This window comes from Pleurodeles waltl, chromosome 4_2 (assembly GCF_031143425.1).
Source record: "Pleurodeles waltl isolate 20211129_DDA chromosome 4_2, aPleWal1.hap1.20221129, whole genome shotgun sequence".
Taxonomy (NCBI): domain Eukaryota; kingdom Metazoa; phylum Chordata; class Amphibia; order Caudata; family Salamandridae; genus Pleurodeles; species Pleurodeles waltl.
This window is the reverse complement of record NC_090443.1, coordinates 314,809,327-314,835,550: the sequence shown is the minus strand read 5'-3', so window position 1 is coordinate 314,835,550 and position 26,224 is coordinate 314,809,327. Positions and strand designations below refer to the sequence as shown.

At 47.2% G+C, this 26,224-nt stretch overlaps 1 protein-coding gene across 9 annotated transcripts in view; it reads left to right on the top strand.

Annotated features, from left to right (window-relative positions):
- TNRC6B (trinucleotide repeat containing adaptor 6B) overlaps nucleotides 1–26,224 on the top strand; it is a 1,322,553-nt gene that overhangs the window by 995,753 nt on the left and 300,576 nt on the right. For all 9 annotated transcript variants that reach the window (XM_069231280.1, XM_069231283.1, XM_069231279.1 and 6 more), the window contains one exon: nucleotides 21,949–22,047. In XM_069231280.1, the coding sequence (XP_069087381.1) occupies nucleotides 21,949–22,047 (99 nt within the window). The remainder of the gene's footprint in view (nucleotides 1–21,948; nucleotides 22,048–26,224) is intronic.

Genomic DNA, 26,224 nt, shown 5'->3' with positions numbered 1-26,224 from the left:
CTTCCTCCATGCGGCAAGGAAGAGAATGTGGAGCTGATGGAACTTGTGCCATTTTGTTTCTGCCCTCTGTGCCATTCCGAATTCCATCTCCTGACCATCATTGCCTGTGTAATCTGTGCCTCTCCCCCGATCACCAGGAGACTACTGCAATGCCTGTAAGTCCCTCAGAGCTAAGAAGACCCTTCAGGAACGAAGAACTCAGGTTAGAGATGGCCCATAAATCCCCAAAAGACACCCCAGGCATCCTTGGGGAAGAGCACGCGCAGGAGGAGCTCAAACAGAGTCGTCCTCCATTCAAGACTCAGACACTGATGTTCAGTCGAACATTGAGGGTAACAAGATGATGTTGGTGTAGCCAGTGAGAACTGTGACTGCTCCTGCCCATAAAAAGACTGTTAAAAAAAAAAAAACTTTAAGAGCTCAATGGACCACCACTGCCACCAGGCCCCTGGATGGTTTGGGAAAACGACTATGCCCGCCCTGCTATTCGGCTCTGCGCTGAAACCAGCCAAGATCATAACCTCATTTTCAGTGTCGACCTCTAGCATCCCTGTCCAAACTACTTTCAGAAGACCTTTGGCCCCAAGCACCTCAGCTCTGAGCCGAACAGTCTTAATTGCTGCTTCAGTACTGAAAAAGGCTCACCGACCGAAACCATTGGTGCTGAAAACAAAGGAGACCATACCTTTGGAGCACATGGAGTCAAGGCAATCCTCTACTATGCCTACTCCGATTGAGCCTATATTGGACACTATGGATGCTAAACTGAACCGCCTCCATATCCAGGAAGGTACAGAGCGCATTATTGCTTCTCCCCCCAGAGGAAGTTAACCTTCCAAGAGGCTTTGGACACTTCACCACCTCAAAAAAGGCTTCTGATGACAAGTCTACCACTACTTTAACTAAGCCTTTACCTCCACCTTCTCCTTCTGAGCCACCTTCCTCACCATCTCCACTTCCTTCTAATCCTCCACCTCCTCGTTCTCCTGCTTCTCCTCCTGCAGGAGACCTTACACCTCAGGGCTCACCTTTATTTATAGGGGAGTATTCAGGAGGAACACATCACTGCCCAGGCCCATGGGATACATACAACCCTGATCCTATGGTAAATATGGAGCTAGATTTATACCCTGCAAGACCCTCCCTTCCAGAGAACACTACTAGTTACCAGCAGGTCATAGCAAGGGCAGGTGCCTTTCATAATGTTCACCTCCATAGGGAACCAGTAGAACAGGATTTTCTGTGTGACACTTTAATCACTACACATAGGTATATTCAGTTCCTTTCCATTCTCCCTGGCATGATTAGTCATGCAGATGACATCTTAAAGAAGCCAGTCCGCTCTAGAATTATAACTCCTAGGGTGGACAAAAAATTATAAACCTGCTCCTTCAAATGCACTATGTATCAGGTCTCAGGTCCCACCAGACTCAAAGTGGCTACTACTGCAAGAAAATGAGCCTATAGCCAGGCTACAGGGAACTCTCCTCCACCAGACAAGGAGAGCAAAAGGCTTACTGCGGCAGGCAAGGAGTTGCTGCACAAACAGCAGATCATTGGTGCATTGACAATTCACCGGCCTTATTATCAAGGTATAATCGTGCTCACTGGGATGAGATGAAAGAGCTCCTCCAGTATCTCCCAGATGAGCACCATAATCGAGGCCAGAAGATTGTTGCAGAAGGACAAATGATCTCCAATAATTCTACATGCTGTGCACTAGATGCTGCAGACTCAGCTGCATGTGGGGTAAACACAAGCATACATGCTTGGCTTAGATGCTCTGGCTTCAAGCCAGAGGTACAGCAAGTGGTGTTCAACATGCTCTTTTGACAAGGAGCATCTTTCCGGCACTCAAGTGGACTCCGCACTTGAGGAGCTCAAAAAAGATACTAACACTGCAAAGGCCATGGGTGCTTTTCAGTGTCATGCACCTAGAGGCAATTTTTGTCACCCAGTGGGTAAAGATTACATCGTACCAATGAGTCATTTCCATTATCCAACATGGTTGTCTGGAACTCACTACCACACCTCTATACATTATTCCTTGTTCTCACAGGTTATCTCACAAACAGCTCACCCTTCTGAAACAAGAGGTACGGCCCCTGCTTCTCAAAGTTGCCATAGAGCCTGTTCCAGTACAATACCTGGGAACAGTATACTCCCTATACTTCCTCATCCCCAAAAAGGACGGATCTCTCAGACCTATTTTGGATCTTAGACCATTAAACCACTACGTTCTCTCAGAACACTTTCACATGGTTACTCAAGACGGTTTCCCCCTTCTTCAACAAGGCTCTAGACTTAAAAGATGCTTCCTTTCACATCTCGATCCACCCTGCACACCAGAAATATGAGGTTTGTGGTTGCAGGACAACATCCCTTTGGAGTGATGACCACTCCCAGAGTATTCCAAAGTGCCTAGCTGTAGTCGCTGCACATCTCAGAAGGCAAAATATACATGTGTTTCCTTGCCTTGATGACTGGCTCATCAAAGGCAGCACACTACTGCAGTGTCAATCTTACACTCAAATCACAGTTAACCTGCTTCACAAATTAGGGTTCACAATCGACTTTCTCAAATCCCAGCTACGGCCTCTTCAGGTTAAGCCGTATCTGGGACCCATTCTCAATACACAGTTGGGGATCGCATACCCCAGCTTGGCCTACTTTCACAGTTTTCAGTCTCTTCCCCCAATTTCAGGAGAACCACACATACACAGTCAGGACTATCATGAGCCTCTTAAAGATGATGGCATCCTGTATTGCCATTGTTCCCCATGCTAGTCTTCACATGTGTCCCCTGCAGCAGTGTCTGTCTCTCCAGTGTTCTCAGTGACAGGGTCTCTGCAATGATGGAACACCACCAACCTGTTAAAAGGGTGGCCTTTTTGAGACCCTGTGCCTCAGCTCATTCTAACCACAGATGAATCACTGACTGGTTGGGGCGCTCTCCTGAAGGCCTCACAGTATAGGGCCTCTGGGATCTCAGTCACTAATCCATGTACATTAATTATCTGGCGCTTCAGGCAGTGTTTCTAGGCCTGAAAGCGTTTCTTCCTCACCTATCGCCCAAAGTTGTCTTATTCCGGACAGACAACTTGACAACTGTGTATTATTTGCAGAAACGGGGGAACACGGTCATCCCAGTTGTCACAACTTGCTTGGACAATAAGGAAGTGAGCTCTGCACCACCACATTTACTTAGTGGCAGAGTATCTCTCAGAATCGGACAACAGTTATTCAAACCTGCTCAACAGGATGCATCAACAAGTCCACAAGTGGGAACTTCACCCACAAGTCCTTCAAAAATATGTTCCCCAGGCTTTGCATCCAGGTACCCACAACCCCTACCCAATGGCAGTGCTCTATGGATGAACTAGTCAAGGATATTTGCTTACTCTTTCCATCCCTCCACCTCATTCCATTCCTGGTTCGGAAAATCAGACACATCACTCACTGTGGTCCTTGTATCACTCACTTGGACACGTCAGCCATGGTTCACTACACTTCTGGACCTCTCGCTGATTACTCCAGAGAAGCTCCCCAGCAGGCCAGATCTTCTCATGTAGGATGAAGGACAAATCCGACATCCAGACCCAGTGGCGGCTGGTGTTCAAGGGCTAAGGGGCTGCGCCCCTAGCCTTTTCTGGCCTCTCTAGGGAAGCATAAATGTAATTACATGATGAAACTAAAACATTTTCTGCACAACATTTTCGGAGTGAAAGTTGTGCACTTTGAAAAGCCCCACTGCGCCTGTGTCAGTATGGGGCTGAAAGCTGCACAGTAGGGCTGACCGGGCTCAAAGCCCTTACGTTTTCTCAGAACGCAGTGACGTCCCTGGCTTATCTCCTCCTCCACCAGAAGCCCCGATTGTAAACAGCCTGGAGCGTGTTTTTTTTTCAGCCCGGGTTTCTGAAAACTTCATGTCACTCCGATATTATTCTCCACCCTTTCCTATTTACTCAAATGGTGGGGTGTGATCAGAAGGGTCTACGTACCAGAGGTCACAGCACATTTTATTAAAAGAATGTGGCATTGCGCAAAGAAAATCCCCAGTCTGGCAGAGAAATGGAATAAATACAATAAATAACTCCATCCAGGGCTCTCTGGGAGACAGGAGTGTGACCTGGAGACCTTGAGTCATAAATATGCTGAGAACACTGGAGAGACAGACACTGCTGCAGGGGACACATGTGAAGACTAAAATGGGGAACAATGGAGCTCTATCTTTTTTACAGACAATAAGAAAAGAATCTGTTCTCTCAGCTCTCCTCTCCTTTCACTGCCTCTGTAGGTGATTTTGTCTCTCAAAGGCAGTAATGGTTCCAGTAATTTATCATGGCTAGTTATTGTTTTATTTCTTCTGCAGACTGACGTGATATGTAATATTAAACATGTAATCTGCAGCTCAAATAAACGTGTACCATTTATCACTGAAACTGCTGGATACTGGATGGGTGAGGCAATGTGTGTTTGTTTGAATGTGTTTGCGGGGCTTGACAGAGTGGCTGAGAAAATGTGGGTGTCTGTGTATAAGAGTTGTGTGAATGGCAGTGGATGACAATGTGGATGAGTAAATGGGTAGGTGACCAAAGGCAAGTGGGTGAGTAGGTGAATGGAAATACGTGGGTAGTGAGGCTCACTCACAAGGTGCAATTCCGTCTTGTATTTGTGCCCCACCACTGCTTTCAGTCACCAGCCACCACTGTCCAGACCCCAAGCCACTCAACCTTTTGGTATGGCTCCTGAAGTCCGAGTTTGGCTACCTACAATTGCCTCCAGCTTAGGAAAACTAAACAGCTCTTTCTAGCCTTTTCTCTACCTCATAAAGATAGTCCAATATCTAAAAGTAGTATAGCTAGATGGATAGTTAAATGCATACAAACCTCTTATGCAAACGCAAAAAGACAGTTGACTGTAACTCCTTGAGAAGATTCTACTAGGAAAAAAGGGGCCACCGTGGCCTTTTTTGGAAACATACTTTTAGCTGACATTTGCAAAGCAGCGACTTTGTCTACACCATATAGGTTCACAAAGCATTATTGTGTAGATGTAGTAGCAAATCAACAAGCCAATGTAGGACAAGCTGCAAAGAACACTTTTTCAGACAACTGCAACTCCCACAGGCGAGCCACCGCCTTTACAGTCTATGCAAAGCATGTGTATCTACAGCCTTACATGACATTGAACGGAAAATGTTACTTACCCAGTAAGCATCTGTTCGTGGCATGTAGTGCTGTAGATTAACATGCGCCATCCCTCCTCCCTAGACATCTGTGGCCCGTTCCATTTACCTTATATTTGTATATACTTGTACATATGTATATACACTTGCATGGACACCTTTTTATATACTTCCTCTATACTCTTTTTCTCACCCGCCTGCGGGAAAACAATCTATCAAGGAACTCAATGCCCATGCGTGCTGTCACCGAGAAGTAGTCACTGCTCGCTCCCATGACTCGGAAAGGCTTGTAACACTCCGAACCCATCACTAAATGACAAGGGTATGCAGATCATGTGACTCTACAGCACTACATGCCATGAACAGATGCTTACTGGGTAAGTAACATTTTCCTTACCTGCAGATTTCTCACCAATACCACACTGCTCCCCCATCTTGAAGGATAAACACAAGTCATTCCATGAGACATCAATGTTACTCTGCCTACAGTTGCCTAATAAGGTTCCAAGTATTTATTGCACTGCACCATTATGTTTACTGATGTCTTTCTCACCCTGTCGCCTTGTTGGCACTTAAGAAAAGGGATGGGTAACTAACCTCACACAGCTGGTGGGGCATCTTATGGCTCCTTGACTTTACCTTGGCATTGATGCTTATTTGAAATAGGGGCCCCTTAGCGATGTGGGAGATCTGTAAGTTTCCAGATCTAATGTGAATCTGAGTATATTCAGATGTGAGTAATCTGCCAGAGGGAGAGTATCCAACACAAAGATCATTACAGTAGACAAGTAACTTTCATCACGATCCACTGTACGTATTCTTCTCCAGCTATGCTGCACTCCACTTGATTTACTGACATACTGCAGAAAACAAGATGTTTTTTTTCCCATGGTGCATTATAGGCTAGGTAAGAAATAACAAGAATATATCAAGACAAAAGTTGACTTTGAAGAGAAATGACTTGCAAAAGTCTACACCTGACCATATATGTCAGGAGAATGTACAACATGTGAATATTCCACACTACAGGCTACAAACATTTCTCTTTTGTAATATCTGATGATGTTGGAGTGTCATTAAAGAAGTTAATACTAGTGACCATGATAGACAATAAATCTGTTATAAGTTACTTTGAAGAAATAGATGACCTCACTATGTAATACACTCGCCAACTCCCTTAGGACCCCTAGGTTTTGTTTGTCAAACCTTCAGCTCAACCCTAGGTAGCTTTGGCTCTGAGCAGCAAGACTTACACAAATCAACAACTGTAAAGCCTTTAAATTGCACCAAAACAACTGAAGAAGAAATTGGCAGGACACCAAAGAAATCAGACACCAACATATACAAATAAACTATATTTTTATGTATTTTAGACACCACAACGAAAAATAGCCACCAAAAGGTTCTGGAGAGATAGAACTTACAGGGTACTGTAAGTCAACGTATTTCACTGAACTGAGAACAAGCTTTGGCAAATTCAGCTAATTTGTCAGAAACTTTCTCAGCAAAAGGTTGTGCAAGTTGTAATACTGTCGATTAGAGTTACGTGGGATGACCAGCTCTGGCAGGATGCTAGTTAGAAGGAACAGCAAGGCCCTCAGAAACAGTTACTTCCACAGAAGTCTTCAAGCAGTTCCAGGCTCTTTATCCTTGTCCATTGAATTCCTATGGGAGTGGTCCTGATGCGGAGGATACAGTATGCTTGAAGATGCTCAAATATGTTGTGGATGTGATGCGTTCTATGGGGGTCTATCTGCAGGGACTTCTCTGCTTTTGAAGTAGATGAGTGTGCTGGATACAGATTTTGCCGTCCCATGGTGTCCTGTACGGCCGAAGACCAGTTACCACTGGACTACCAGCAGTCCGGTTTTGTGTTCACAGCCAAATCCTTCTCCGGGCTGTAGCTTGCCTTCTGGGCGTTCAAGCTGCACTCAACGACTCTCCTGGGTGCACCGGATCGGGTGCAACTTCTAAGCTTTCGGCCCTGGTCCCTGGTGTTGCCCACTGGTGGAGAGTAGTGATCTGGGAATCTGGGCTACCACTCACCCTTAGCAGGCTTCTTCAGCTGTTATGTCGCTGTGCTGCAAACAGGAGGACAGTCGGCTGACCCTTTAAGTCTCTCTGCTTTGACTGGGCTCTGGAGGCAACTTCTCTTTGAGAAGGACATGGCAGACAGTCCCTCATCTTTGCTAGCTACCAGGTGCAACAAGTGAGGTCCAGTAGCTCTGTTTTCCTTGTCGGTTTCCCCCTTTTTTTTTTGCGTGGTGCAGCAGGAGCTTGAGTGCTGGAGGCTGGGGCTTCTAGGAGCTCGAAGATCTCTTGGAGGAAAAGCCAAAAAGCCTTGGAAAGACTGGATAACACAAGACGGTCAAGGTTGGATTTTTATAGATTCAGGACCCTTCCCAGTGAACCCCGAGGACACCTGTTGGCACAAAGAAGGTTGGAGAGTGCCCTGACCTTTGGATACCCAGAAGCCCAGCGTACCTACACTGGAGAACCCAGGGGCATGGGGTGAAGTGGTGTCGGAAACAATCGTTTTATTCAGTGAAAGCTTTGGTTGTCCAGCTGGTGTCGTGACCCATGGACGTTGCCAGTGGAACCCAAAGGTGGGATCTGGACGTGGAGAACCTGACAAAGAAAAGGACAGTGTCCAGACCACTCCGAGATGTCCAGGCTGTGCAGGGAGCCAATGCCCGCCCTCTTAGAGGTGAAGTTCCTGCAGGACAGTGATGGAAGAAGCCTTGAAGCTACTCACAAGCTGTTCCATGTCTGTCCACAGATTGCAGGAGGGTCAGTGGCTGGCAGGGCCACCAACAAGCCTTGGCAAACGCAAATAGTTGTTGCAAGGAAGATTGTATGTTTTTTGAGGCCAAGCAAGGTCCTAGTGACGCGACCCTTGGAAAAAAGTCAGAGGAAAGCCAGCTGGAGTCAAAGAAGCCCCCTCAAGTGACCCACTGACAGCAGGCACAGGGAGTTGCCGGGAGACCTCAGCAGCACAACAAAATAGGAGTCCCTCGTCGCAGGAGCTGCAGGGTGGAAGCTGATCTTCGAGTTGCCGAGGGCTGGAGGCTGGGGCTTCTTGGAGCCTAAAGGTCTCCTGGAGGAAAAGTCAACAAGCCTTGGCCAGAGCAACAGTTGTGGTATACAGGGGTTCCGTTCCAGTGGTTGCTGCAAGAGCCTACAGTCTCCCAAGTTGGTCAGAAGACAAGAGGGACCCAGAGAGGACCCCAGATCCACCATCTGTGAGCAGAGCCTTTTTGTTGTCTGTGGGACAGCAGGATCCACAAGCCAGTTGTTGTTGTCTTGAGGTGCCTGTGGATTCAGAGGAGTGATTCCTTCACTCTAAGGGAGATTCCTTTTTGCTTTTTGGTTGCAGGCAGAGTCTTTGTGACCCTGGAGGATGCACAGCCATGGATGTTACAGGAGCCGGAGAAACAATGTTGCAGTGGGATCACTCCCAAATGGATAGTCTTGTTTCAGTTCCAAAATCAGACCAACAGCAGTTTTGGAGGCCAGGAGCAGAAGATGTCTTGCAGAGTTACTTGTAGAGTCTTGCTCCACGAATCTGAGGACTCGCCCTCAGAGGAGCCCTTAATTCACCCTAAAAGGGGGTTGGTCACTCTGTAGTGACCCTCTTATCAGAGAGGGTCCGGGGCGTCATCTACCCAGCCTGACCATTCACATGTTCCCAGGGGCCTCTGCCTTCCTTGTTTTCAAGATGGCTGGATCAACTGGCAACCTGGCAGAGCTCTCTGCTCTTTCCTAGGGGTGGTCCTGGACTGTGCAAACTGGTTTGTGCATGAAGGACACCAAATGTGCCCTTCAAAGCAGTCTGATGGCAGCAGGAGGCCACTCCACCCCAGCCCAGAGACACCTAGTTCTAAAGGAGAGGAGGTCGCACATCCCTCCTATGGGAAACCCTTTGTTCTTCCGTCGCCTGCTTGAGTTAAGCTCAGCAGCAGGAACACAGAGCCGTGTATGGGGTCTACAGCAGTGTGGGCTGGCAGGCAAGACACCGCAAGGCTGTACAGGTAGAATTTGGGGATCCTCTGAGGCGGTGGTTCCCAACCTTTTGACGTCTGTGGATCCCCATTTTATCATTACTGGAACCCGCAGACCCCCATTGAATCTTTATTGGAGTCGTGGGATTTCCCACTAAGTCATTACTGAAAGCTGCAGACCTAATCTGTTAATATTTCATTTTCTAAGCAGTCGCAGACCTCCTGAGGAGACTTTGCGGACCCCCAGGAGTCCTCGGACTACAGGTTGGGAACTACTGCTCCAACGAACCCCCAGAGAACATGGTATCATGCAAATGGCACTGGAATCAGTTTAGTTGTATGATTCCTACATGTTTGGTACCAAACATGCATAGGTTCGGAGAAGCCATTATGTAGTTGGACCACTTGTGTTTACCAGTGTCCACGACATACCTCAAGATGGCTTCCTGCACTTACAAAGCCCAGGAATTGTAGTCTGGCGTGTGAAAGGGTACCTTCACACTTAAGAACATGTACCCTGCCCTTGGGCTGAAGGGCCTACCAGAAGGGTGACTTACAGTGTCCAAGTGCAGTGACCTCGATATAAGGCAATCCTTCTTTCCCAAGTGAAAGGTGAATGCACCATTTCACGCAGGCTGCAATGGCAGACCTGCACACACAGTTTGCATGGCCTCCCATGGGTGACATATGTGCTGCAGCCTATGGAAGACCCCTGGTGTACCAATGCCCTGGGTACCTAAGTACCATGTACTAGAAACTTACATGGGTGCACCAGTATGCCAATTGTGAGTTGCAAAAGTTAACCAGCAACCACATTTAGAGGCGAGAGCACACACTGGGGTCCTGATTAGCAGGATCCCAGTGTACTACAGTCTAAACTCACCGGCATCAGGCAAAAAGTGGGGTTAACTATGTTAGAAAGATGCTACTTTCCTACTACACCCCGTCCCACAGGATAACCTGCTGAATTAGCCTTCCTTAGGGTGCAAGCCTCAGAGGGCTGCCGCCTTTGAAATGCAAGCCTGGCTCCCCTCACAGGAGAGGAAGTCACCCCCTGTCCAGAACCCATTTGGCACCCGGAAAGGGGGGAAAATTAGCAAGTCAGGTAGACATGCCACCCCCAGGCTAGTACCCACCTTAAAGTGGACTATTATGAGGTAGATGCGATTTTTCAGAAGTAGCCATCTTGGTGATGGCATACCTAGGAATTCTGGGGAAGGGTTATGCCCTCTTCCCACAGGAAGTGGTCACATAGGGGACGTTGTGAACTCAAGGGTCAGTAACCCATTGGCTACTACCCTACTTACCCCTAACACTCATAAATTCAGTATTTAGGGGAGACCCTGGCACCAGAGAAGCAGATCCTAATGACCGAGAAAGACCAAGGACACTGAAGAGCCACGACAGCAGAAGAGGAGAAAAGAAGCAGCTAATCTGGTACCAACCCTGCCAGTCTATCTGCATCCCTCATTGAAATCTGCACCAAAGGCGACACGTACTTCAGCTGTGAATATAGAAGCCCGGGAGGTTGGCCTGCGTTTGAAAAAGGCAAGATCTCCCATGAACAGCGGACCTGTTTTCCAGCAAACTCTGAAGAAGTGACTCTGAAACCTCCAGGATCCGATGCCTGAAGTCACGATTGCACCTGCTGTCTGTGACCTGAGGTGAAGTAGACCAGTGGTGCCAACAAGGTTCCCCAGCTCCCCAAAATGCAAATCCATTGTGGTTTCACCCCTCCTAGACTCCCCAAAGTCGCCTCAGCCGGCAGGCACCCTCTCCCCTGGCCTCTGTGGTGAGAGAAACCAGACACCTAAAATAATCACTGCATCTGTCACCTCTGGCTCGATTTGAAGTGGGCCCTGGGTGTCAACAAAGTCTGCCAGCTTTCCTGAGCTCAAGACACCTGCAGCCTCAGACCACAGAAGCCCTCAACCCAAGTGCTCCAGGACACACAAAGCTGACACCAAAGGACACCTCGGTATCAGTCGCCACTGGCCCGAGGAAAAAAGGACCAAAGGTGCACCTAGGTCACAGCGCACCACACATTTGTGACCTACCTGTTGGTTGCCCTCGGTTGGCCTCCTGCAGCCTTTTTCCACAGAGACCGCTCTCCCTTGAAATATATTGGACACCCAACACGGTCTACACCTCTGCACCGGGCTGCCCCAGTGCCATCCGGAGTGACCTCTGTTGGTGTGGTCCTGACCTTTGCCCAATATTCACCCTAAGTCTCAGAAATTGATCCCGTAAGTTGTCATACAGTGCCTACTGCAGAACTTGCTTTTACTCCTATAGGACAACATTGCAGAGCTCTGAAATTGTACTGTGTCCACTTTTTAAAGTGAAAAGCATTCCTATTTAAAAACATACCTGAAAGATTTTTATCTGATGCCTAAACGTATATAAAGATACTTGGTATTTTTATAAATTGGTGTGGATCTCCTTCTTGAGTTGTCTTATTTATTAACCATTATGTGTATTTGTGGCTGTCTTGTACTCCTCTGTGGTAAGCCTTCGGCTTCTCAACCACACTTCCCCTAAATAGAGCACTTTGGGATTGCATAGCAAGCCCTATCCACTCACTGGGGACGCCCTGAACCCTTTACACGGTATTCACATACCACATAAAGGGCAGCTTCTTACAGATGCCTTAAAGAGATGCCCACAATCTCACTCTGAATACCCATGGATCGTTTTTTCAAGCTGTCAACAATCTTGCACAACGAAAGCTGATGCAATTTTTGCTTGGTGTTCCACAGTAAGAAAACTCTATGCCAGCGCAGAGACTGACAGTGGGCCCACAGCAGGATGACGCAGCCCTCCTTTGAAACGCCAGACATCTTTAGTGAGGCTGATCTCCTCAACTCCAAAGAGGAAGAAACACTTGGTGTGTCGTCTGACCTTCTGACACACCAGCCCAGACCTGTGTTCATCAACTCTGATATCTCTAAGAGCTCTCTGAGGAAGAATAAGTGTGCGAAGGATGTTCCCACCACTTCGGCCAGCTCCTGTAAACGCCTCAAGACCATGTTTTATATGAGTACCATGAAAGCCCCAGCCTATCCAATATAGCTGCACACTGGAACTGAGCTCCCAACCTCTAGGGAATGGGTAAGCCATGCGTCGAAGCTGCTGCAACTCATTAGTATACCACTGCCTCAGAGCTGTGGTAGACACCAAGTAAAAACCTTGAAGCAGAAAAAATACCCACCCAAGTGTCTCGATCCTCAACAAGCACTGAGCCGAAGAGCCTTGGTTGCTGGTGAGCCATCAAATGCAAACACACCATTGTAGTCAAAACTGTTGTTGACAACCGAAGCAGCTGCTGTCTACATCGAAACTGTTCTCTGCTCCACAACCCTCTGCCGTCAACATCGAGGGACGCCCCCTTGTCAAGAGGCTGCAGCAGGACCTGGATAAACGCTGTAGGAGGATCATTATCCTCCCACATAATGGAAACATCTTGGCCTCTAAAAAGACTTTACCTAAAAAACGAATGCTTGCCTTTAAGAAAGTCCCCCACTGGACACTCCTCTCAAGAGGCTTAAGGACAAGATTCCTCCTCCCCCAACACCAACTTCACCATCCCCCATTCTCTGCTACCTTCACCCCTTGCCCTCAGGTGACTCCAGAGTCTTACTGGCAGTCCTTGCCCCTTTTCCCCAGCTAAGGACTTTGCCCCATTCTACCCTAGATCCTCGAAGGCCCCTGAGAGGACTATGATATAGAAACCCAGACAGACCCTGATTTGGAGCATTTCCCAGTCAGGGCCTCTTTGCTGCAGGACACAGCTGCATACCACAGCATCAAGTATGCGGCTCCCTTATATGAGGTGGAGATGCACACTACGCCCGATGAGTGACTTTTTGGTTGAAATGCTCTCTAAGACTAAGCATTCTGTTCAGTACCAAGCCATGATTAAGTCCGACCCTTAAATATTTAATACCTGGTTAAATCTTGCAGGGACCACACCACGCATCAAAATAAAATTCAAGCAGGAACCCTCCTACCTACTCTATATCAGGGTTCATGTCCCTCCTGACTTCTTAGTCACTACAGCGAGGATGATGGCAGCAGCCCAGACCACTAGGGGCAGACTACTTTCTGATAAGAAGAGCATGCGGTAGATGCTGAAACAAAAAAAATTGATGTAGGTGCAGCTACGTATTGGCACATCACAAACGCTGTAAACCATTTCTCTAGATATAATAGAGCCCACTAGGAGGAGATGGTAGGATACTTACAGTACCTCCCAGATCAAGTGGAGGGTGTAGGAAGTTGGCTCTGTATATACTATCTCAAAGTAAGAGCTAGTGTGCACAGAGTCCAAGGGTTCCCCTTATGGGTAAGATAGTGGCAAAATTAGATAATTCAGTATTCAGTGTAGCCATTATGGAACTGTGGATTTCGTTTTTGACAAACTCCCAGACCATGTACTTAATATGATCACACTTACAATGTCGAAATATTGACTTAGTCACTGTAGGGGCATATTGCTCATGCAGCTATGCTCTCACCTGTGGTATAGTGCACCCTGCCTTAGGGCTGTAAGGCTTGCTAGAGGGGTGACTTACCTATGCCGCAGGCAGTATTTTGTGTGCATGGCAGTGTGCCTGTGTTAGGTGAGGGGTCCCTAAGGGTGGCACAACACATGCTGCAGCCCCTAGGGACCTTCCCTGGTCACAGGGCCCTTGGTACCACTGGTACCTTTTACAAGGGACTTATCTGTATACCAGGAGTGTGTCAATTGTGGAAACAATGGTACATTTTTAGTGAAAGAACACTGGTGCTGGAGCCTGGTTAGCAGGGTCCCAGCACACTTCAGTCAAGTCAGCATCAATATCAGGCAAAAAGTGTGGGGCGGGGGTACCTGCAACAGGGAGCCATTTTCCTACGGAGGGAAGAGCTTTTAGAGGAGGGAAAAGCCATTTCAAATGTGACCATTAGGGATGTTTTAGATGCCTTGGCTGGGGGAGTCAGTACCTCTGTTCTCTGCCTACACTACACTAATGGGGTATACCTGGATCTGGTATGAGGTGTAAGTACCTCAGGTACCTCAGGTACGCACTGAGCACAGCAGCTGGAAGATGTAGGAAGCTGGCCTGGTGTTTGGTGAGTACCTGAGGTACTTACACCTTATACCAGATCCAGGTATACCCCATTAGTGTAGTGTAGGCAGTGTCTAGAAGCAAGGCTCTCTAGAGGTAGCTGTGTATGAGCAGCCAAGGCTTATCTAGGAGACATGCAAAGCTTATCCAATACCACTGTAGTCACACAGCACTTACACACATGAAAGAAAACACACTGTTACAAAAATAAAGGTACTTTATATTCGTGACACAGTACTAAAAAGTACTAGAGGCAACCCTCCGATAGGAGGTAAGTCAACACACTAAATATGTACACTAGTTATCAGCAATAGGCATAGAAAGTGATAAAAAAAAGTGCAAATTGATATAGACACTAGTGAACCTAGGGGGGCCCAAACCATATACTAAAAAATAGGATGCAAACACAGGACCCCCACCTAGGTAAGTGGAATGTGTAGAGGGGAGCTGGGAGTACTAGTAAACCACAAAGGTAAGTACCACAGTGCCCCCAGTGACCAGGAAGAAAGGAGTAAGTAACTGGATTTTCTCCAAACCACCCAAAAGGAAGAAAATGACGAAAATGCAACACCCAGATAAGACTGCACGAACCCAGCAGTGGATTCATGAAGAGGAAGACCTGTGGAAGAAGGAGACCACGTCCAGAAGTCACAGAGGAGTAGGAGCTACTGTCCATCCAGCTGTGGATGCAAGAGTTGGTCGAAAGTAGGGCGAAGACAGTCAGGAATGCAGCCCTGGAGCAGGTGAAGAGTTCCTGGAGGCTTCAGTCGGCGTCCCACACCGGATGAATGATTGTAGTCGGACAGTGGTGTGGAAAAGCCACCAACAAGGCTTAGCAGAGGGAGAAGTCGCGGTGAAGCAAAAGAGGAGCTGCTGGGGACAAGCAAGGTCCAGGAGGACCCAACCCATGGGGGTAGTCCTAGGGGGACTCTCAGCAAGGCAGAGAGTCCAAATAAGAAGAGGCAGCCCCCACAGGATACCCACTGGACGATGAACCAGGAGCCGCAGAGGAGCCCACGCAGCAGAACTGAAGAAGGGTCCCACGCCACAGGAGAAACACGCAGGGGGCTGTGCGTTACAAGCAGTGCTGGGGCTACATGGAGCCTGAAGATCCCTTGGATGCGATGCAAACAAGCTTTGGTAGCTGCAAGAGACAGTGCCCGGGGGTACTGTCCTGTGTGGGACGGCAAGAGCTTACCTCCACCAAAGTTTGACAGCTGGCAGAGAGGACCAAGAGGACTACTCCAGACCATGACTCGTGACGCAGGATCCACGCAGCTCAGGATGAGAGGAAATCCCTGCAGTCTTTCAGTAGGTGGTTGTGGATGCAGGGGAGTGATACCTTTACTCCAATGGAGATTCCTTCTTCTTTCTCGAGCAGACTGAATACTTGCAGCCCTCAGAAGTTACACAGCTGGGGAAATGTTGCAGGAGCTAGAAGGAGCTGTGGAAACAATGTTGCAAGAAGAGGCTTTGTCGTGGATGCTGATTGTCTGTTCCTGGAGGGTCCAGTCGTGGTTCCAGTGGCTAGAAGTCACAAAGTTCAGGAAAAAGGAACTGGAGTTAGTAGGGGCACCTCTGCTAGTGCAGATGTGTCCTCACACACAGGTACTTGCACCCTGCCCTCTGGGTTACTGAGAGAGTGACTGGTGGCCCCCATTGGCAATTACAGACTTAGACACTGACAACTCAGCTATGCTAACTTTTGAATGGGAATACCAAAGATGTTACTTCAAGGTATCAAACAAATCATTATATTAATCCAGACTTCTTGCCCAGGTCGAAATTGATGTGATGTGTTGCCACATAAAACTTTTAAAAAGTAGCCACTCTGTTGCCCAGTTTTCAAGTGCCCATTTGCTGAGGGTGGCCACATGACCAGCTTCTGCCCACCAGGAAAGACTTGTCAACGACTCCTAGGACAAGTGACAATAGATGCATGCCCCTGGAGTAGGTGTTAACTCCTTCTATATTAAAGTACGCTGTTCTGGAATGCAAGGTGTTTCAAAAGATGTTCATTGAGAACATACGGATCACCTAAAGCATTTGCTTAGTAGGAGCAAGTGCTTTCACTCACCAATTAGGTGGCATGCTTCATCGGGCATTGTTCCTCATCGGGCTGGCACTGCAGTGCACGACGGGGTCCTCAGGAGGGCTCATTGATGGTGATCTTTTGTGAGAATGCCGTAAATTTTAAATCTGTATTTTGGCTTGAGTGTGAAGAAAAAGTGAAGGATTGGGAAAGTGGATTAAAATTAGCAACAGATACCTACACTATCACTTAATTCAATGTTGCTTGGACCTATGCCAAGATTAAAAATAAACAGGTGACTAAAACCGGAAACGATGATAGTGAGTCCCTACAAAACTATCGGCATATATGTTTCCTACACTATCAGACTGAGGTCTGTCTACTTGTTTCACGCCCTTATCAGTACTTCTCTATCTATTGGCATTTGTAGGAAGCTGGCCCTTTATGTGGTATGTGAACAATGTATAAAGGGTCCAGGGGTTCCACAATAAGTGGACAGGGCTTGCTATGCAATTCCAAAGTGCTCTATATTGGGGTAGTGTGGTCAAGCAGCCTTAGGCTTAACACAGAGGACATGCACAAATACACACAATAGTCAATAAAATAAGACACCGTTGCAAAAAGGAGATCCGCTCTAATTTATAAAAATAGCAAGTATCTTTGTATATGGATCAGAGATTTTTTTTTTCTGGTAAGTATGTTTTTAAATAGGAATTATTTTCACTTTAAAAAGAGGACACAGTAGAATTTCTGAGTTCTGCAACGTTATCCTATAGGAGGAAGACATGTTTTGCAAACAGGTAGAGTACAGTGACCTACAGGACCAATCTCCAGGAGTTAAGGTGAGTAGTGGGCAAGGTCCAAGGCAGCACCACCAGTACATCCTCAGAGACACAGGAGCCGGGTGCAGAGTGCAAAACAGCGTTGGGTGCCCAATGCTTTCCAGTGAAGATTGGTCACTGTGAAGAGGCTGCAGGCTGTGGGTGCATGTATTGGTAAATCCAACACTGGCATCAGTGTGGGTTCACTAATATGATTCCAAAAATCTGTATCTTCAGTGAAGCCATCATATAGCTAGGGAACTTGCTTTGACCAGTGTCCAACACATGCATTTAAAATGGCTTCCTTGCCCTCTTACTGTGTCGTAGAATTGACAGTGACATATCTGATCATGGAGATATAGCCTCTCCTTTAATCTAATGCACCCTGCCTTAGGGCTGTAAGAGGGGTAACGTACATATATTGCATGCAGTGTCAGTACATGGCACACAGGCTGTGTGCCATGTCGTGTTTTCACTTTTGTCTGCACCAAGACACGCAGCCTGCCGTGTGCTTGGTGAGGGGTCCCTTAGAGTGGCAGATGTCGTGCTGCAGCCCTTAGCGACCCTCTTTAGTACCACGGTTACCATTTACTAGGGACTTACAGAGGGTGCTTAAGGATTTGCCAGTTAGGGAAACAGTTGTACAGATTAGGGAAAGAGATCTGGCTCTGTGAACCTGGTTAGCAGGAACCCAGCGCACTTTGTCGTAATCACATCCTATACCGGGCAAAAAAGTGTGGGGGGGGGGATAGGCATGTCAAAAAGAGGCACTTTTGTTTTTCATCGGTATCATGCAAAAATATGCCAATCCTTGCTTGAGAGTAAGATGGCTCTTGTGACTGTGTCTATTCTTTAATGTTTCTTACACTGATGTGTGTATGAACTTCCTCTGCTGATGACCCTCCCTCAATCTAGATAGGGCTCCTTAGGATAGCTTGGATTCTGCAGCTCCTATGTTTAGTTTTTTTTAATCCATAGATGCTTTTAGGCTGATTCACTTACCTCTGCTCCATGACCCTAGAGCTGACTCCTGACTGGAAGCCACGCCGGGTTTTGGCCCAAAAGGCAAGCTTCAAAGGGGAAGCCCCCTTTGATGTGCAAAAAGTGACCACATTCAAGAGGGGCTCTTTTGTCTGGGTTTTGTCAGGATAAAGAGGGTAACAGTTTTTTCATTGACGTGTACCCTCCCACATAGCCACACTTCCAGGGCGGGCTACCGAGCTCCACTCAAGAGAAGGGTGCAGCCATCTTGGTAGTGGGCAGAATAGAGCACTCTGGGATAGCAAGATGCCGTACTTCACAGGAAGTTGTCATCAGGTGGGAGGGAACCAAATAGCACATTGGCTAGGTACCAGGACCTCCCCTAAGGGCACTATCTGGGCATAAAAGGGACACCTAGAACTCAGAAGTTGCTTTGACTGAAGAAGCAAACCAAAGAACTGTCCTGCTGACTCTGGAGCCAGCAAAGAAGAGGCTGCACTGAAGTTTGACTGCATCTGCTGCTCCTTGGGTTAGCAAAGAAAGAACTGTGTCTGGGGTGTCCTGCTCATGAAGAAGTCCTCCCCCAAGCCCAACTTAAAGCAGAGACCCCAGAAGCCAATGGCTGACTTCCCTTTCGTAGCACAGGGCCTCAGAAGCTGAGGAAGTCTGCCAGAGCGAATTGGTATCCCAGAACACCAGATGATTGCTCCTCATCACAGCACAGGAGACTGAGACCTGATGCTCAGACGTTGCACCCAAGTCAGCTGGACTCAGAAGAGTCGTCAGAGTGCAGTTTAGCCGCCGAGAAAAGTTATCACCAAAAGAAGGGTATTGCTGGTTTTGTTATGCCCTGTGACCAATAATGCAGTGGCAACATTTGCTGGATCAAAGATGGCTTTGAAGGCCCTCAACCGCTGTGGCCAGGTTTCTCCACAGGGACCGAGGAGTGGCCCCAGGAAGACCCTGTTGACCACACAGCATCTTCAGCATTATTGAGCATCTTTAGCATCATGTATCCCTTGCATCAGGACCACCCCATAGAAGTCAAGAACAAGATACCACTAACACTCAAACTCAACTGAAGACTGCTTTTCTGGCCAAGGTAGCTGTTCCTTCTGACCTTGATGGCACCCTTGACTGGCTTACTGCTGGAGTTGGTCACACAAAGTATTTCCAAGTAACCACATCCATCTTTGAAGTAACATTTTGCTGAACGTTTCTAGTTGTAAATTTGTAAATTTGACAATGCTTGCTCACTGTAGACTGAATAGTCTTGAGCTATTGTTTTTTGTAAAATGAATCTCTAGAACCCTCCAGTGGATCTTTCATTTTAGTGTTCATAAATTCATAACGGTATATGCAATTTTTATAAATTGGTGGATTTCTTGTGTTGTGTTGCTTTCTTCTACAGTTGTCAACAAGTGGGGGATCTACACACTCAAGCCCTACTTCATTACTTCCAAAGATGAGGCACCCCAAGCATAGACCTTTTCCCAACACACAAAAATGTAAAATTTGCTACTTCACAGCCAGATTTCCAAACTCCCAGTCCATAGGCAATGCTCTATGGACGCATCGGTGAGGGATCTTTGCATACACTTTTCCTCCTCTCCCTCTGATACTTTACGCAGTCAGGACGCTCAAGCTATCTCCCCCCCCCCCCCTAACATTCTTATCCTGGTTGCTCCTACATGGACCAGACAGCCATGGTTCTCGACCCTTCCTGAAATGTCCCTGTTCGGTGGCATGTGTAGCTGCAGATACACATGCTGTGCATAGTCCGCCGTCTGGTGTTGGGCTCGGAGTGTTACAAGTTGTTTTTCTTCGAAGAAGTCTTTTCGAGTCACGAGACCGAGGGACTCCTCCCACTTTGGTTCCATTGCGCATGGGTGTCGACTCCATCTTCGATTGTTTTCTTTCCGCCGTCGGGTTCGGAATTGTTCCTTTTCCCTTTTCCCCCCATGAGAAGCTCCCAAGCATGCCAGACCTTTTCGTACTAAACCACTGCAGTGTCAGACACCCATACACCAGACAGCTCGACTTGGTAGATTGACGCCTAAAGTCTTGGAGTTCGGTTACCTTAATCTACTCCAAAAATGCATGGACATACTCTGTGGAAACCCGTACCCCCACCACACGCACCTGTTATGCTGCTAAGTGGAAGCGTTCTGTCCACTACTGTACTTCAGAGTAAATAAATCCTATTCTGCCTGTGGTGCATGACATTATTTACTACCTCCTACACTTACAGCAGCTGGATTTACCCTACATGTCAATCAGGCTAAATTTAGCCATTGTTGCTGCATATAGGCACACCTCCCTTTTTTGATTCCTGTAATTAAAGTGTTTACAGGTGGCCTTGAGGGTGTCACTCCACCAAGTGGACTTCCAGCTTCAGTCTGGAATCTTAATGTCCTCACTAGACTTATGGGGTCCCGGCTTTGAGCCACTGCATTCATACCCTTTGCAGTTTCTCCTTTGGAAGGTTGCTTTTCTAGTGGCCCTAGCGTCTCCCATTAATATTAGTGAACCACAGGCCCTCACACAATAGGAATCTTTCTTACAGGTACACCAGGACAGAGTATTTCTTGGAACCAATCCTAAATTCTTTCCCAAGATCGTCTCCTGTTGTGTCTTAACCGGACCATTTGACACCCAGACTCTGTGGCTGGAAAGGCTCTTACACACTTGACCTTAAGCATGTTCGAATGTACTACATTGATTGTCCCACGTTCTTTTGCAAAATACAACAGTTTGTGACTTTTTCACAACTTCATAAACATGCCATTTCCAAGGCAGGTTAAGTGCATTCAAATCTGTCATGCAAAAGCTAAAAGAACCCTAACTTTCCAGCCCATTCCTCAGTCCATCCATAAGCAGGGTGCTACTATCGCTTTTTTAGGGAATATTCCCATTGCAGATATTTGTAAAGTTGCCCCATAGCCCACTCCACTCACTTTCACAAAACAGTGTTGTGTGTGTTTTTGCTAGGCAGCAAGCAAGCTAACGTTGGTCAGACTGTCCTTAGGACTCAGTTTCAGACCATTTCCCTTGCAGCCAGTGTTTGTTTCTTTTACTTTTTCTTTAAAAATATTTTTTTTCTGCATCTATACATATGAACATTATTCTTTTCTGCTCTACTCTATTTTTGCTCTGATCCAGTGTGTAAAAAACAGTGACAGGTGGAGTCAGTGTACATGCACACCCAAGACCAGAGTAGGAGTCACAGAGACTTCGTGACTTAAGACTTATTCAAAGATAAACACATTGCAGTTGTCCAAGCTCAACACTAGATTGCAGGAGTATGCAGAACATTTGAATCTACAGCACTACTTGCAACAGATGCTTACATGCTAAGTAACATAATCTTTCATTTTCATATACAGCTACTGTTAGGGCCCCAGATAGTTTGGTTGCCATCAGTAGAGCAGGTGAGGGGGTAGGAGTGAAATAAACTGTTCTTGCCCACATTATGTAATATGTTATATTTGTTCTTATTTATTTCCTGTAACCCCACTATCCCTCCATTCCTCTCTCCTTTTTTAACTTTCTATTGCTGGTTCATGTATTTTCTGCGTTCTTGCTCTTTGTTCCCTTACGTTTCTTGCTTCCCCCTCCATGTTCTCCGACTCTTTTCCTGCACTTTGGCAATCTTCTATTGTCACCTTGCTTTTCTCTTTTACATCTGTCTCCTTTACTCCCTTTTATGTCTTGTCTCCTTTACTCTCTTTTACTCTTTTTCTTCGATTCTGTATCAATGCATTATTTTCTTTTTCACTTATTCCTCCTGCACCCTTTCCCCCTCCTCCCACTTCAGGCCTGTCAACTCCTGCTTCAGCAGCAACAGCAACAGCAACACCTTCTTCAAAACCAGAGAAAAATCTCACAAGCCGTCCGGCAACAACATGAGCAGCAGGTAAATGGATTTGGGACACAGTGGGGAGAGTGGGTGGCTGGGTTGGATGAGGGCGTTGGTGAAGGCATAACATACATGAGCTTATTTGTACCCACCTTAAAAACTACATGCAAATTGGCTTTCAGCATCTGCTACTGCGTAGGAGCTGTAGGTACATTGGCTTTCAAGAACTGTCCTACAGTATGATGGTGAAGCGTTCCTTGTTAGCACAGCTTTCTCGCCACATTCTCAAAGGTCTTCTGGCTGTTTCAAGCCTGAGCTTTGACAACACAGATAATGATTGGTTTTAAGAATGTGGCATAATCACATGCTCATGTTACAATCATCAGGGCTTTTATAAGAGAATGGTACAAATAATTGTTAACTACAAATTCAACCAAGTACTATTTTTTTTTTTCTGATGGATCCTTCTTACTGTAGACTCCTCACCTTGGACCATACGTCCAACTGGTGCCCAATGCCTGTTTCTGTTCCTGAACCAATGGAGGTCTACCCGATGCCACACTGGGAAATCACAAAATCGCAACTGGTTGTCATGCAGCCTGATTCTCACCCTGTGCCTCTATCATGCCACAACTATTAGCAAAGGCTCCATTATCTTTTTGGTTCAGACTCTGATCCTGTAGCAGAGCGTAGTGCACACCATGTAATTGGTGATGGTGAAGGGGATGGCTTGCCTGATTATACTGGTGATGTCATATACCTTGTTTCTCCAGAAAATGTCACTGTGCCTCCAGGTCTAGCTCCTCTTCCACAAAGAAGCCATTTACACCCATCGGCCTGAAGCACCTTGCATACCAGTTTATCAGTCAAATGACAGCAAGTCGAGGTCTTTCAAGAGGCCGTGCTGTGCATCTTTGGCACACTTCTGGCTGCCTTTGGTGTGCGTTCTGGCCCCAAGCATCTGCAGGGACTCCCTGTCTGGTTACCTTTGTAAGGTTCACTTTTTGAGCTATCTGGGTTCCTTGACCCCACTTCAGTTCTGTGCCAGTGATGGGACCTGTGTCAAAATCTGCACTAGTTCCTCAAGCACAGACGCCTCCGGCCCTGGAAGATGACTCTGAAGCTATTGTGGTGTACTACTCCAAGCTTTTATTGTCTCCACCGTAGTCAGGTCCACATCTGGATCTCAATGTGCCTCAGTCTACTGAATCTATATGACTCAGACATGATCCCACTTTCGCTCAGTCACATACAGATGTTACAACAACTTTTGGCTTGGACTCTGACAAGATCCAGCCTTAGTGAGGTGAGTGATGGGGATGGTGGAGAGTTTGCCTCAATTTATAAGAGCTGGTACATGGGCTTACAGGTTGCCAGTGGTCTGGACACCTCAGTGATACAGGGTTGGTCGCCTCTTCTCCCTGGGGCCACCAGCATGGGAGCACTAAATTTGCTACAGTGATCAGAAGGGTTGCTGTTGTCCTTAATCTCCACCACCCCACTACAGAACTTAAAACAAACGTATTGATGTGTGTCTTACATCGACAAAACCTGTTTTACCATCCAGACAAGCCCTCACTGACACATTGCTGGACACTCAGGCTAAACCATGTTCTGTTACCCAAATCAGCCAACATGGCATCCACTGTCATAGATTTGCTTCAGGAGACCTGGACTCCCTAGCACAGCGGTATTCAGCATCTGAAAGTCTGTTGGTACCAGTGTCCACCTGTAGAATGAACCCTAAGCAGGGAGTCAAAACAAGTAGACACATTCAGAAATTGTACTTTGTCAGCTAGCCTTGTCTTGATATCAGCAGCACAAGCTATTTGCTATGTCACTACACTTGTGCACTTTTAAAGCATAGAGGGTGAGATCTTACCTGGACTCTCGGATGATTTCCGGTTTTATGTAGCTTAGATCATTCAAGATTGTGGTGGTGCGGCCGAATTTGTGTTTTGCTCTGGCCTCAGCACCACAGATTGTCTAGGTAGGGCTATGAGAACTGGTGTGGTGCATCAATACAGTGTCTAGATGAGGTCCACTGGCTTCTTGGAAGCAGACCGGCATCCTTAATGGACATGCCTTTTGATGATTTCTTCCGGTTTGGTGAGAAGGATTCGGCAGACAGTGTGGTAAGGAAAGCTGGACCACAACTCTCCCTTTGGGCCTTTGAGCTCCGTCTGGCAAGCTCACCATCAGTGTTGTCATATTTGGGGTTAAGTCAGGGGCTGGGCGTATCTACAGCATCAGGCCCATTTGCAGTGTCGGGCCCCACCGTCGGCAAAACAGGCCTTCCAGCCCTTTCAAGTCTGGGACCTTGAGCCCAACCACTGACCATCAGGGGCAACGCTCATCCCAATCTTCCACCACTCTGACCACAACCGCCAAACCCCTCAAGTGTGCCATTACCAGGTTACAACCGTCTGGGAGATGGCAGCATCAACCACTTCCTGTAGGTGTGGCTACAGGTGACATCTGACTAATGGATCCTGCTGATTGTCCAGTTAGTCTATACCCTACCATTCATTTTCTCCTGACTGCCCCTGCCACCTCCTTCAGAACATTTCTCAAAGATGATTTGTCTGTTTTATCCCAGAAAGAGCAGACGTATTTGGCTAAAGGAGCTATGGAGAGGATGCCAGCCTCAAAAGTAGGGGCTGGGTGCCATTCCCACTCCTTTCTTGTATAGAAGGAGGACTGAGGTCTCCATCCTATCCTAGATGTGCACCCTCTGAACACCTTCCTGGCAAGGACAGATTTAAAATGTTCACCCTGGCCCAAGTTCTCTCTGCCCTCTATCCTAGAGACTGAATGGTAGCTTTGGACCTGCACGTTATTTTCACCTCCTCGTCTTACAGGCTGCATGCCCTACATACAGTTCAAGGTGGGTCTCGAGTGCTTTCTGTTTGCTGTGCTCCTATTCAGGCTCACCAGTGCCCGCCAGGTGTTCACAAAAGTAATGGTAGTGGTTGCTGCCCAAATTTGGATGTCAAGGTACCTGTCTTACCCCAACCTTGACAACTGGCTGTTGAAAGTGGCCTTGCCACAGTTAGCTATAAACCACCACAAGAGAGCAAACCTCTTGGGTTCATTGGGGTTATCAGTCAACGTGGCAAAGTCACACCTAATTTCTTCTCACAGGCTCCCCTTAATCTGAGCAATCCTGGATACAGTGCAATTTTTAGACTTTCCTTCAGACTGAGGAGTCCATGACATTCGGCTATGGTCGCAATGTTTCCGCCTCTGTCCTGGGTTTTGGTGCGGATGGCGCTGAGGCTTTTTCACCTCCTAGCATCCTGCATTGGGCTTGCTTACCATGTCAGATGACACATGCGTGCTTTGTAGAGGGACCTTAAATATCATGGGCTCAGCACCAAGAGAATCTGCCAGGTTTAGAAGGCGGCTGCAAAAGACCTGCTGTGGCTCAACAGCAACTGGCAGACCCTCTCCCTGCCCCACCCAGAGATTATGGATGCATCGCTGTTGGCTTGTGGAGGTCATCTAATGAGCGGTGAAAATCGGAAGGCTCTGCTCTTTGGTGGAGACCTGCCTCCACATCAGTTTGCTGGAGTTGTGTGCAAATTGCTTAATATTGAAAGCAATCTACGATAACAAGAACGGAGTGAGTTCCTGGGTCTTTTTCCAAAAAGCTGTATGCATCTGGGGCTGGCCAAATGGTCAAGGAATTTCCCTGCTGGCACACAACATGATTGGGTCTTTAGAATCTAGGGCAGAAGACCTCAACCAGCAGCCCCTAGCAGATCATGGTTTACAGTTACATCCAGAGATGACATAGGGCATCATCTGACAATTGGGAGAACCCTGGCTCAATCTCTTTGCCACTGCTGGGCACTTTTGCGCGCTGGAGTTCCAGAAATTACTCTGGGAGACCTATTCATCTAGAGTGGAGCACAGGCTCCAGTATGCCTTAGTGCCACCACTTCTCCTGACGAATGTTCTGAAGATAATGATGGGCCGAGAGAGTGTGATACCCAGAACATCTGGGCTTCAGCATTTGCCCGCTGATCAGGCTGCCTCTTCGAGACTATCTCCTATTGTAGCAGCAGTGCAGGATCTTGCACGCAAGCCTTCACAACCTAGTACTCCATTTGTGGAGTTTGAATTGAAACAGTTGGTCCACTTTGATCTTCTTCCTGAGGTCGGTCATGCCCTTTTGACAGCCTGGCGTCCTTCAGCAAAGTCAGTGTCTGCTGGGCGCTAGGGCAGGTTT